The sequence below is a fragment of the Helianthus annuus genome, chromosome 4 (assembly GCF_002127325.2).
Source record: "Helianthus annuus cultivar XRQ/B chromosome 4, HanXRQr2.0-SUNRISE, whole genome shotgun sequence".
Classification (NCBI taxonomy): domain Eukaryota; kingdom Viridiplantae; phylum Streptophyta; class Magnoliopsida; order Asterales; family Asteraceae; genus Helianthus; species Helianthus annuus.
The window spans coordinates 120,103,221-120,117,045 of NC_035436.2; the positions used below are offsets into that span (position 1 = coordinate 120,103,221).

The window sequence follows — 13,825 nt, forward strand, 5'->3', positions numbered from 1 at the left end:
TTGTAAATACTATTTTATAAAAAAAAAACTTTATGACTTTTCTAATAAATAAAAATTGTTAATTATTTTATAAACACATTTAAAGTATTAAATCATAAAAGTAGAATCTTTAAAATACAAACTAGAGGAGGGAAAAACATAATATAGACTTTCTTTAAAAAGAAAGTTCCAAACTTTTTTTATTGTTTTTATAAGAAAAATGTTATTATTTATTTGTAAAGATTCAATAAAAAGCATAATTAAAATTCTATTTAAGAAGGTGTCTTTAGAAATAGTATCCGAAAACTTAAAAAAAATATGTTTTTAAATAAAAATTAAAAACAAACATTTATTTAAAAAAACGTCTGTAATCTTTTTTAATACTTTTGAATTTGTTTTGTGACAAAATTAATTTTTTTTTAAAATGATGATTTGTATAAGGGGTAAATATTACAAGTTTTAATGTGATTTATGGAAAGGGGTATAAAAAGTAATAAGAGAGGGTACATTTAGCCTATGTATAAATAATAATTTGTATCTTCAATTTTCTTCTTCTCTTGCCTCGTCTGTCAAAACAAAAGAACGGACATTCGATGTCGGTGTTTGACAACTTTCATCGATTTATTTTTGATTTCTTTTTTTTAACTTACGGCAAAGGATTCTATAATTTATAGAAAAACGGGTCAGCAAGGCTGTAAAACCCAGACAACATACAAAACAGAAAAACGGAAAACAACATAAAACACAAACTAAACTATTATATCGCTAACATTGAAATTATACCCGCCATGTCAAATTTGATACAAATTACACATTAACTAATAAACATTGACGGCACCAACCCATACCACAAACTATATATATATATATATATATATATATATTAATATTAATATTCCTAAAATCAAATACTACAATCAATCACAAGCCATCAACAAATCTCAAAGTCAACACTCACCTTGAACAACAACATTCCCATGCGGGTACCCCTCCTGGGTAATCAAACCCGCCTTGCCTACCCTTTAGGGTGGCAGCGGTGTTCTGGTAAGGATAAGTACTCTAGACACCTCTACTCGTGACTGTCCTGGATGGTTTTATAGGGCATTAATCATTACGGATTATGTTATTAAAAATTATTCTAAAACTGTTATGAGTAACTAAATTCTTATATTAAATAACTAGCCTAAGATCCCGCGAGTTTCGCGGGTGGACTAACACACAAATATATAAGTTAAAATTGTTGAAATAATCCTTTTAAAACAAACCATCATCATGTGATCATGAACCCATATTTGTTAAGATTTGTTCTGACACGGAATTATTATGGAAATCTGAAGTTCACGATGAAAATACAACGAACCAACGTACTATAGATATAAAATAGTCTAAGAACCCGTGAATTTCAGGGGTTGAATATTATGATTTTATACACAGTAAAAGACAACCGCATAGATTAGATTACGACGACAAATTGAAATACGTGAATATGCAACGCCCACAATTCATTAAAAAAACTCTAAACAGGCCGGGTTCGTGCCAGCAACACATGATGCACCCATTTTTTTATGAGTGGCCTGGACAGAGGGGGAACCATGGTCAAGTCTGAATGGAGCTGCTGGCAAGAGAACATCTTCCACAACTAATTTTCCATGTCTGTGGCTCTTGAATACTTTGTGATTCTTGTATAATCTATTGAAAATTTAAAATTCAAAACTAAATTAGCTATGGGTTCATAACCGTAACAAATTCGAATTAAAATATAGTAAAAAAGTCGAATACAACACAAATTAAGGTTCTAGTGATACCTGTATTGGTTAAAATAGACGTCATGGCGAAGACGGCTACATCGTTAAGCAAGCAGGTGGTTGTTTTTGAGGGTGAGAACAATCTTCATCATTGAGATAGTCATATAAAGGTCAAGAGAAGGAAATCTTACTTGAAGCAAAAACAACAGCAAAGTAAAGTTGCTTAATAATTTTCAGCTGAAGACATCCGTATCATCCAAGATGCAAGATATAAGAAGTAAATTATATTATTTATCGATTGTTTACAAAATTATAACAAACCTTAAAATCCTATGTGATTCTTTGTAAAGTTAGTCGTTAAGATCACCAAGTTTAACATCTCCCTGCCATGGGCTTGAGCAACCATATCATCTAGTAATATGCATTATCACCTAGTAATATGCATTTTAAAATAAAACTACTTTCACCTACCGTTGGTGATGACAAACCACTAAAATCAATAGTTCTAAGCAATATATTATCTCACTAATAAATACAAAAACCTTAACAGAGCTAAAATTCAATAACTAAAAGAAGCCAAAAATGGAGCATGAATTTGCACCAAAAATAGATGTCCTTTAATTAATAATATTGTCAAAATGGGCGTGAAAGTTGAACATCATAGTACACTTGGATGTCACTGAGCCCTATATACAGATGGTGAACACAGGTCGCATCTTCCAGAAGTGAGCAGAACACGCCAACTCACCACTGAAGAATCCAATCCAGCATCCCAATCGAAATTCATAAATTAATCAAAGAATGCATACCTCAACATTTGCATCTCTCTCCCGTTAATCGGTTGATCCAATGATGTTGTTAATTGTGAAGTCAGCAGACAAAGAATCAAGTTTATGAAAAAATATAATTACCAGTGCCATGTAGCTCGTAAACCTTCTGTTCCCAAGATCTGCATGGTAATACGCCTTCAACTGGTTTGGTTTTAAATGACCTTTGTATACACCAGTTCTGCAACCAAAATAACAAATTGCTTAGATTCAATTCCCACATAGCTCAATAAACATGAACAAAAAATAATTAACATACCTAGATGATAAAGAACATATATAGAAGTCCAGCACCCCACCGTGTTGTAAGTTCAATGCAGCCCGGGTTGATAAAACAACAGATTGAGTGTTATTCGTGGTCAAGTTCATGACATATTTCAATTCGAATAAACATAAGTCTAACTAAAAAAGTCAATGTGTACATAAGTCATTACCCGGGTTGATTCGACCAGTGTTGGGAGATCCAACTGGTGCAAGAATAGTAAGTCCCCGAATAATTTTATATTGCTACATCAACCAAGCTGCATTATTGTACACATAACAGTTAAAAAGTCTTTACTAAAAAAATACTAAAACAGATACAATATCTAAGAGGAGTATGTATGGCTTTCTAGATTACAACAGTAGAGACAATTACCAACAAATCGCTAAGAGGAGTAGATTAGCCATGCTTCTCCCTGTACATTAATGGAATCCTCTGCAGTTAATTCACATCATCCAACAGTTAGTTCTGCCACTAATTATCTCAGTTGAATGGTTGTGAATCATCATCTCCTTTTCAAACAACAATACATAACAACTAACATCAAAATCTATCCCCAAACATCCAACTAACATCAGCATCTCTTTTACATATAAAAGCACTGTAATGGAATCCTCTGTAGTTAATTCACATCATCCAACTGGTATCTTTATTTACCAAACATAAATGAGTAATCAATCAGTTGATCATCCAACTGGTATCTTTATTTACCAAACTTAAATCTACACTAATACCTAATATTATCATCAAACACACAAACATTACATTATAAGCATTACAAATCAATGGATGATAATACTGTCCATGTCTCTGTGACTCCACCACTAATTCAATATAGGTATTACAAAGCGTAAACAATCAAACAAAAAAATACCTTCCATCATGTGAAGAACCATATCAAAATTGATGCCAGAACGAATGGCAGCATATCATTCCTCGGTTGTCTCATGGCGGTGGCCATTATCACTACGAAGATCAACAATATCGAGTATGAAGATCCCTGTAACATCGCAGTCAATAACAAAAGATGCAGCAGAGCAGATGACAGTCAAATTGATCCGTTTGTGTTCATCTAAGAATAGCAAAACCATATAATCTTCTAGTTTTGAAAGCACTGATATCAAACGGTTTAAGAGCTCTGTTATTTGAAATCGAGCAGAGATCACAACAATGATGTGTTGTTACAGGAAAGAGAGGAATTAAGATTAGATAATAGATATACACGACTTACCTGATCACTGCAACTCGTCTTCGGCATTCAATTTGGTTTTCAATCAATTTCTCCATAAAAACTGGTTGCTTTCGATCGCGAATGAAGATGAAGAAATCTTGGGATCTGGAGATTGTAAACAATAGATTAGAGATCGATTAAAGCGAATGAATCAAAAAATTGTCGGATTACAACATCAAAGATAGAGATAAACATACTTGATGATAATTTTTGTGTTTGAGATTTAGGGTTTTCTGAATGGCCTATTACAAAGAGCGTGGTTATTTTGATTGCAATTAAGATTGGAAGGAAACTGATTTCAAAAATATGGAAAGTCCATCAATCTCTTATCAATCACAGTCAAGCAAAAAGAGGGATGAATGGTGTGGTGCAATCCCGCTCAATTTGTTTCAATAATGGTTAAGAGAATGCCAGGTGGCAATGAGTGGATTAAAATTATGCCAAGTGGCACCAAAATGTATTGTTTTAATATAGATAATAGATTATAGTATAACTGTTGTATATTGAATATATGCACACACAATAGTAATTAATATTTCATTTCAAAATTTAAAATCAGACCATTACACCATTTGCATGCTTTGACCATGAAATTATTTATTGTGACTATTCACGTTTGAAAATAAATATGTATTTATTTATATCATGAGGAAAAAAACAATCATTATTACAAACTAGGGGTGTTAATATCATATTCCAGTTTTCGGATGCTCAAAAATTTCAGATAGTGAATTAATAAAAAAGATCAAAAAATCCGTATCGTACATAGACTAAAACTAAACCTATATTCGAATTTCCAAATTTCAAACATTGAAAAGAAAAAACATTCATAAATCCACATACGAATCCGATTATTTACTATTTTTTATTATATTTCAAACTAAATATAGTACTCCTATACTATATATATTATTTTTTGAATATCAGATAATCTGATTATCCGAAATTTTTTAGATTCACATCTGAATCCGAAAATTCGAATAAGTTGTGACTTTTAACATATATATAAGTTGTGACTTTTAAAAACCTATAAATCATAATAAGTTATACATATGATTGTTACAAATCAAGGCAACTTGACTTGGTATCAGAACAAGCTTGTAGTGGAGCAACTAATTTTTGACACGTTTTACACAATTTTGTATGTTTTTTCCTAGTTTACACATTTTTGTATGTTTTTTTTCCGAGAAGTCTAAATTAAAATGAAAAGCTTAAATTATACAAGTGAATGCTAAAGTGCCAAACTACTTGTTGAAATCAACGAAAGTCTTTAGATCAGACGGTGAATGCTAAAGTGCCAAACTACTTGTTGAAATCAACGAAAGTCTTTAGATCAGACGGTGTGAGCGTTTAAAAATGGCGTTGTTACTGTTCAACGTCGTTCACACCGTCCCGTCTACGGCGTTTACCACGACGTTATTGATTGGGCGAGGGAATCTCCACCGGTGTGGAAGACATTTTGCAGTTGACGTGACACGTGGTTGATGGACGTGAATGTTAGCCGTTTAACCTCACGGTTAACTTTTAAATTTAAAAAAATAGTTTTTTTTTTTTTATAAATTCTAATTTCACACTATAATATACAACCCACTTCTTCACCCAAATTTATACAAACTTCACCACTTCATTTTTTTACCATTTCCACCACTTCAACGCCGGTCAACTTCACCCATAAAACAGAGGATATAGCACTTTGCAAGTCGTTGGTCGAAGCTTTGAGCCACCACACGACGGGTAGGCGCTCGAGCGGTCCTTTTTGGAGGACAATCCGACAACACTTTCAATCCTCTACCGGTGAGAACAACCGAATCGTCGACTCCCTCTTGTCTCGTTTTAGGACAATCCGTCTTGATTGAGAAAGATTCGAGACAATCCACACCGCCGTGGAGCTCGAGGGTGGTGATCTCGAAGAGGACGACATCATTCAAGTGACTCTCATCAACTTAAGGCACGTGCACAACTGTGAATTCAAGCTCCACTCGGCGTAGGAAATCATTAGATTTTTTCTTCAAATTATGTGTTTTCTTCCGTATTTTTATTTTATGTAATGTTTATTATTTTAAATTTATTTTACTAGTAAGATATTAATAAGCAATACATTTATATAATTTTAATTATAAAGAAATACAAAAAGTGTGTGACACGTGTCGAAAAAACCACGTTTTCATGCCTCTAGCCACACCGTCCGTTTCAACACCACGCCTAGTTCTAACGCGTGATCCATCTGTCTCATAGTACCTCATCTTCAAGCCCATCCACATGACACGATGCGGGTCTTATTAGCTATTTAAAATTAAGAGATAAAAGTATAAATTAAATATGGACCCCACAGTATTCAAAATTATAGTTGGAATAGGCAAGGCAACGTATGTATCGTTCGAAAAATTCGCCGACCAACCAACCATCTCTTCTAATAATATCCTCCTTCCTTCCTTCCTTCCGGTCTCTCTCTCTCTTTCTCTCTGATTTGACGACAAAGCCTCCCTGCCTACCTTCCGATGGCTTAATCTGCAGGCTTCCTCTCCGTCAATAAAATTTCCTCTGAATTGATATGGAAATTGTGGAGGATTTGGTTGCAGATGACGCCGCCCATGATTTTGATTCCGATTACGAGTTTGATGCTTCTCATTTCTGTGATTTTTTGAAAGAGGAGACGATTGCAGAGGCTCAACAGGCTGAGAGCTGGTTCCGATTCGCTCATGAGTATCCGCCTTCTCGTAAGCCTTCTCTTTCGCTTGTTATTGACTTATTGTGATTAATCATTAGCAAACTATTTATGAGCTCCGGTGTATGTTGTTAATAGAACCAGTTCTTCGTTTCAGCTTTCACTGTGCTAGAGGTGTAGATTGATGTTTCCTTATTGTGTGATATTATGACTGTCGTGCTAAAGCTATTGACATTCTGACTTGAATATATATGAGGTTGAAGTTTGACTAGTGACTTATTTGGCTGGCTGGCTTTTTCAATAGTTTTGTTGTATACAGAAGCTAGGTTATTAGTCAAAGGTCAACTTCAAGTGGTTTGGAAAGGAAGATTAGATTTGTTAGTTTTCACTTTTCAGCTGTTAGAAGAATGGAATTATGTTGTGTTTAATTGATTTATAATAATAATAATAATAATACAGTTATGAAGAGCTACAAGATTGGTCAAAAAATTGGTATAAATGACACAAGATACGGGTATGGGAGACCTTGAACAAAAATGTTCCGTACTTGCATTATCCCAGCTTGTATAATTCTTATGCCAATAAGAAATCTAATCCTGACATTTTATATGTAGTTTGGCGTGAAGTTTTTCCTATATATATGATTAGAGAAATATATATTATCGAAAGCAACATCAACCTTTTTTCCATTTATGGTTGTGGCTAACTCCTTATGTTGGAGTTGCAAAGTGGTCCATTTGTCTTTTCAACACAAAGAAGCCTGCCTTTTTGTTGTTGAACACAAGGAGAAGATAGGGAGTATATGATTATCAATTGTTAAACTGGCAACAGAATTTGTATCACATTCAGTAAGCTGTTCCTTAAATCCTGTTGTGTGAATTTACTTTTTTTTTTTTTCTGAATTTTACTACTTAACCTATGAATATACTTGTAAGTAATTTTTAAATTAGGTTATGATCTATTCAATCTCTCTCTATTATAGGGTTGTGATGAATTTAGTGATTGCAAAAATATTCTACCTTTATTCTGTGTCTTTGATTGCAAAAATATTTTTGTTTGGATATTTCAGCCTTTCTTGTGAAGTTAAAATTTATGAAGGCAGCCGAAACCGATCCGAACAAAACCAGCTCCAGTAAATTAGAAGCTAATAAAAATACCACTACATCCATCATTTTGGATGGCGACATCGATCATAAAGCTGCCTCAAGAGAGATGAAAATCAAAGGTACGACACGTTACTTAGTGCCGATAATAATTATTTGTTGAGTCTCATACATTTGATTTACAACTTTTTCCCTTTTTTCAGGTGTGAAGCATCATAATCATATTCCTCAAGATAATAAAAAGGCTAAACCAAAGTCCACAGTCAACTTATCTAAACCAAGTGGTTCATCGTTCATGAAACCTACTGCTAGTCATTTGGCAAAGCAGAATAAAGAATGTGACATACATTCAGGCGGCTTTGGAAGGTGTTAACAACTAACTAACTAACTAATTAGATCCTTTTCTTTATTTATTACTTTAAGACCACCCGTAATGGGCGTGGTTTTTTCAATATCTTCCACCAAACACGCCCAATATCGCCCCACCCCCACCCCCGGGGGCGTTTTCGGGCGTTTTTTTCGAAAAAATTCTCTCCAGCATGATTTAAAACACGCCTTGCCCCCATTTGTTTGTCCAACCACCTTCCATCTTCCTATTTTTTATCCAATAAGATTTTTTGATGGTTTTTGTTTTATTTAATTATGTTACATCTCATTTAACATAATGCCCCACATCCCCACTACACTCCTTTTGTAAAAACGCCCAATAATGCCCCATTGCTGACTGGGCTGCCACATGGCGCAAAACGCCATAGGGTGGGGCATTATTCACCCCAACGACTACGCATGGTCTAATAAACTGTATCATTTATCAACTTTTAGGTTGCAGAAGCCATTAGTTAGTGCAGTTGAAAAGCTACGATCTCCTATCAGAATTCAAAATCAAACCACCAAAAGACAGAAGCTAGAAATTGGTTATTTGCGTAAGGTGCACATGGTTCAAGTCATTCATCTTTAATATTTCATTTAAACTGCATATATGAATCGATGTTTGCAAATGATAACTTTGACCGTCTTGTAATTAGGCTGCACAATTGAAGCACCGGGCTTCATTTTTGCACAAAACATCCAAGAAGGTATAGTACATGTGTTTACTTCTTCTCATAAACATTAAGTAAAGAAAATACAAAATTCATGCATGTATTTAAGGAAACAAATGTTTATCTTCACAGGCTGTACAACTGGAAAGCAGCTCAACTTCTAAAGTTAAACCCACTATTCCCAAAAAGCCTGCATTGGTAACCGAAGAGCGAGCTCAAACGCGCATGTATTATTTTTTTAACATTTGTGTTACGCTTATTATATACACTTTTACAAAATAGCAACGATTAGCTACTTTTTATTGACATTTAGGTCCCAGAATAAATCTGAATCCCTTCATGGCCCACCGAACCGAAAAGTTGGTACCTGCAGTAAAATAGTGTCGTTTTTAAAATATCGTTTCCATGTGTAATCTATATTTACCAAAGTTTATGTATGACAGATTCTTGATGCTCCTAAATTGGCCCAACATCAGAAAAACATGACTCGGTCAAATGACAAGGTAAATACTAAATACAACTTGGCGAATTCACTTTTCAAGTTTATGTATACACTCTAATTGTAATCCATTTAATTTACTACAAAGGTGCATCCAATTAAAGATGGCGGATTTAAACTAAATTCAAAACAAAACTCTCATCTACCACCAACAGAATTATTCAAAAAGGTAAACGAATTATTACTTAAGCACCAACAATCTTGAAAATCTCAACTTCTTTTGATCATCGTGTGTCGTTATGTACGCAGCTCTCTTTGAAATCTGAACCCGAGACAAAAGTTACATCGTCGTTAAAACAAACTCATTTAACGAAGGTTAGTTTTCATAACCTCCTGCCAACTTGCATAAAAAGTTAGATATTTTGTGCATGGTTCAACCAAAATTATTCCTGATGTTATGTGTGTGCGCGTTTAGGGGCTGAAGGAGAATGTTCCTGATTACCAGCAGGAATTTCGGGTATACTTTCTAAACACATTTGTCTAATCAATTCTGTATGTTTAGTCCTAACTCCTAAATTTTGTTATATGTTTACAGAGATGTGTCGGGAAGCCAAATCATTATGGAACCGATTCAAGGATCACCGAAGTTAAAATATAGCCCTACATTAACAGGTACCAAGACCTTTTTTGCTGTTTGTAAGAAAATTGTTTTTCCTGTTTTTATGTAACACAGTTTTAATCTTTTACCGCTGTATATAAGTAACCTTCTATAGTGGGTAAAATGATGACTTGGCGCCAGTGTTTCATAAAAGGTTACATGCAAGCATGCATGGTTACCCAAAACAGAAATCAGAATAAATATAAGGCTGCGGGGAGTGGGGGCGTTTATGGGCCGGGGATGCCAGGCAACGCTGGCTAATCCACTCCTTGCCAGCGTTGGCCACGGCGTTGCCCAGCCAGCGTCGCTTTGAAGCCCGGCGTTGGAATTCGACTGTTTGGGGTAGCCATTAGCTTACGGCTAGTTAATTAAAAAAAAGTTCTTTTTATACCCTATAAATACTACCCATTTTTTACCACTTCTCTACATCTCTACTTCTATCTCCATATATTTTTATAAATTTAACCCACATCCTCTACAATACATCCTTTTAACTGTGGATACGACGCAAACAACCCCTTTGGATACCAAGAAACCCCGAACCCTAGCCCGCCACAAAACCGTCAACCAACAAACCACGGCCCTTTAGTCTACTCACCGTGTCCCGAACTAGCGGGAATTGCGTTATATATAGGAAACCGTGTTTATACGAACTTTCCATACGGCGAAATCTTGAAGAAATATGATATGGGCCAATCTTGAAGTATCTAAACTTTTTTTTTTAATTTTATGTAGCTTTTTTAATTTTATGTAGTTTTTCTTAATTTTATTTGTAGTTTTTTAAAAATTATATGTAATATTCTGTTTTAGTTAAATGAAATTTTAAATAGTTAAAAAAAACCCAAACAAATGACACATGGCTGGCCACACCAACCCACACCCAACCGGCAGCCCCGCCACGCCGCATCACATCAAGTGACCCCAAAGCTGCCACTTGTCGATCAATGCCCCAAACCAAAGCCCCACACACCCCGCAGCCAAATATTTTTACTAATATTTGATGCTGCAGGAGCTCGAGTTTTAATTGGTGGAGAAGAAAGACATGCGGCGAGGAAATATTTTTCTGTATTTTGACTTCCAAATATAAAGGAAAAAGTAAAACACTAACAGCACATATAGCGGAAGCTTTAATCACATATAGCGGAAGCTTTAATCACATATAGAATATCAAACCAAAGGAGAGAGATTCTTGAAGCGGCTCATCCCATCTGGCCAGCAACGGTTCGATTCTTATTCATCGATAAATATGTAATAAATGCCGTTTATATTCATGTATATCTTTTCAAAAATCACTGCTTTGACATTTCAAATGAAAAAAATGTTCTATACAGATTATACTATAGTGGAATCCTATTGAATATATTTGTTTGTGGCATGTAACATTTAAGATGTTTCTTATAATTCACTTTGAATTCATTATCTTGGCATGGTATGTTGATCAACATTCAAATCTCACTAATACGGGACTAGAACCCTCAACAACTTGGGGAAGAACACCTTTAGGCTACAAGCACTGTGGTATCTGAATGACAAGTATATTCTCGTAATAAAACACAACCAATATATACAATTATAAATATAATAACAATAACATTAACAGCAACATCAACATCATCAGCAACAACAACAACAAATCTATTAATACACAAACCTTAGAAATAGTGACCGATGACAACTCACTCACGCACCCAAACCTGTACAGAGAGTGAGAGATGCGAATGTCTAGAAACACCCGCACCTGTCATGCATTTAACTTGGGTGTAGAGAGAATGAGTTGCAGATGTCTAGAGACATAAAAGAGAGTGAGAAAGAGAATCGTGAGGGAGTGGCGACGGACCACCGCCCCTGGTGGTGGCGCCACCTGATTGCGGCGCATCTACGAACTCCCTCATACCGTTCCATGTTTTCAGCCTATCATCTTGAGTCTTCCATGTTAATGTGATGTTTTTGTTCTGTCATGTCTAAGGCAACGCTCTGTCACCGACCCCTCTCCATCAGACCTAGCAAGCAGCGACTAGTTGTAATAAAAAATAAGTAATATATATATAGGGGGCGGTTCCCCTAAGAAGCCTATTTTGCCTAAGTTGCCTAAAGCAAAGCAGTTATTGATTCAAAAACAGTTCTTCTTCACTCTCTCTCAAAACTTCCCAATCGCTAACAAACGTCCCCTAAAATCGACAATCAGACAGACGAAAATCGAACAAACAACAACAAAAACAGCATCAACGATGGATTCAGAGAGTACGTTCCATTTTTTTTTTTTTTTTTGCATTTTGGTGTATTCGTTTCAATTTTGTACGGTTTTTCTAAGTTTCTTCGAAATCAAATCGATTACACAGGTTCTAAGAGATCTACAAGAAGCCAGAAGCATAAAGAAACAAAACCTGATGACGATTTCGAAGGTTTGTTAAGGATCTGTAAACGAACAGATTTCTAGGGTTTTAATATGTCTAAACTGATTCATGTTCTGCATTTTATAAAACAGATCGATCGTTGTGTTTTAATGAAATAGTGCTGGTTTATTTTTTGTGCTAGTTTATTTTCTGTGCTGGTTTAACCTATGTGCTAGTTTAGTGTTTTAGAAATATCTAGCACAAAGTTGTGGTTGGTTTTCTGGTTTTGAAATCGGTGCTGGTTTAACTTCCGTGCTAGTTTAGTGTTTTTTAAGAAACTAGCACAAAGTTCTAGTTGGTTTTTTGGGTTCCAAATATGTGCTGGTTTACTATCTGTGCTAGTTTATTGCTTTAGAAGAAACTAGCACAAAGGATTTAGTGTTTTCTAGTAAACTAGCACAAATTCTAGTTGGTTTACCGTCTGTGCTACTTTAGTGTTTTAGAAGAAACTAGCACAAGTGGTTTTTTGGGTTCCAAATCTGTGCTGGTTTACCGACTGTGCTACTTTTAAATTCAAGAGATAAGTAATATAAGTTTCAGTTGCTTTTTTGTGTGTGAAAACAGAGCTGTACAATCCCAAACCACTACAAATTGTACAACCAGGAGAACCAATCCCTACTTTTGATAATGAACCTTTGCATCCCATTCCACTAAAAGTTGTAAGACCAACAAAAAAGGAATATTATATGAGTCCGAAATTTTGGAATGAAGTAGCAATCTGGGGGCCAAGCTATACCAATCATCCTACTTCTGGTGGTGAACCTTCAGATCCCATAAAAGAAGAGATTGATGAGAAACCTGAAATCTCAGTTGTACAACCCAAAAAAGAAGAAGATGATGAAAAACAAAAGATCCCCATCCTACAACCTAAACATGAAGAAGATGAGGAAAAACCTATAATCTCAGTCAAGAATTTTGGAAGGAAGTAGCAATCTAGCCAGCTCCTGCTATGATCATCATGTTTATGTTGTTTGTTTTAGTTTTCTAATGTTATCAATGCTGTTATGTATTATGATCATGTTTTTCTGAACCTTATGTAACAATGATGTTTTGAATTATAAAAATCATGGTTTATTATGTATTAAATGATCAAAATGGTACTGGTTATTGTTTTTTTAATATATAGTACACTTTATAACTTGTGCTGGTTACTATGTTTCTTCTGAAATTACTTGCAGGCTCATCAGACAGTGACTTCGAACAACCGGAAAAGAAACAAAAAACAGCACTAAAAGCTGTTGCCACAAACCGGAAAAAAAGAATTAGAATCAGGAATAGCCCAAAAAACCTTGCTCAATTCATGCAAGTGTTATCTGACGAACAGAAAGCAGAAGTAGATAACATGGGATTTGAAAGCATGAAGAACTTTGATATAACAAAAATACCAACTGATCTGGGATACTGGCTCACTAACAATTATGAACCTACAATCAACACACTGAATCTAGGTACACATAATGTAGTGATAACACCTAACCTAGTA

General features: G+C 34.9%; 2 protein-coding genes across 2 annotated transcripts; both read left to right on the forward strand.

Annotated features, from left to right (window-relative positions):
* The first annotated feature begins 6,414 nt into the window (after positions 1–6,414).
* Positions 6,415–11,368, forward strand: LOC110912625. Its single transcript, XM_022157393.2, has 13 exons — positions 6,415–6,761; positions 7,779–7,934; positions 8,016–8,178; positions 8,635–8,740; positions 8,838–8,888; positions 8,985–9,079; positions 9,166–9,211; positions 9,296–9,355; positions 9,440–9,520; positions 9,601–9,666; positions 9,767–9,808; positions 9,887–9,963; positions 10,959–11,368. The coding sequence occupies exons 1-12, from the start codon at positions 6,596–6,598 to the stop codon at positions 9,947–9,949; spliced, it is 1,095 nt and encodes a 364-aa protein (XP_022013085.1). The 5' UTR covers positions 6,415–6,595; the 3' UTR covers positions 9,950–9,963; positions 10,959–11,368.
* A 677-nt stretch (positions 11,369–12,045) lies between these two features.
* On the forward strand, positions 12,046–13,419 carry LOC118491087. Its single transcript, XM_035988548.1, has 3 exons — positions 12,046–12,190; positions 12,289–12,351; positions 12,907–13,419. The coding sequence occupies exons 1-3, from the start codon at positions 12,178–12,180 to the stop codon at positions 13,269–13,271; spliced, it is 441 nt and encodes a 146-aa protein (XP_035844441.1). The 5' UTR covers positions 12,046–12,177; the 3' UTR covers positions 13,272–13,419.
* Positions 13,420–13,825: the final 406 nt, after the last annotated feature.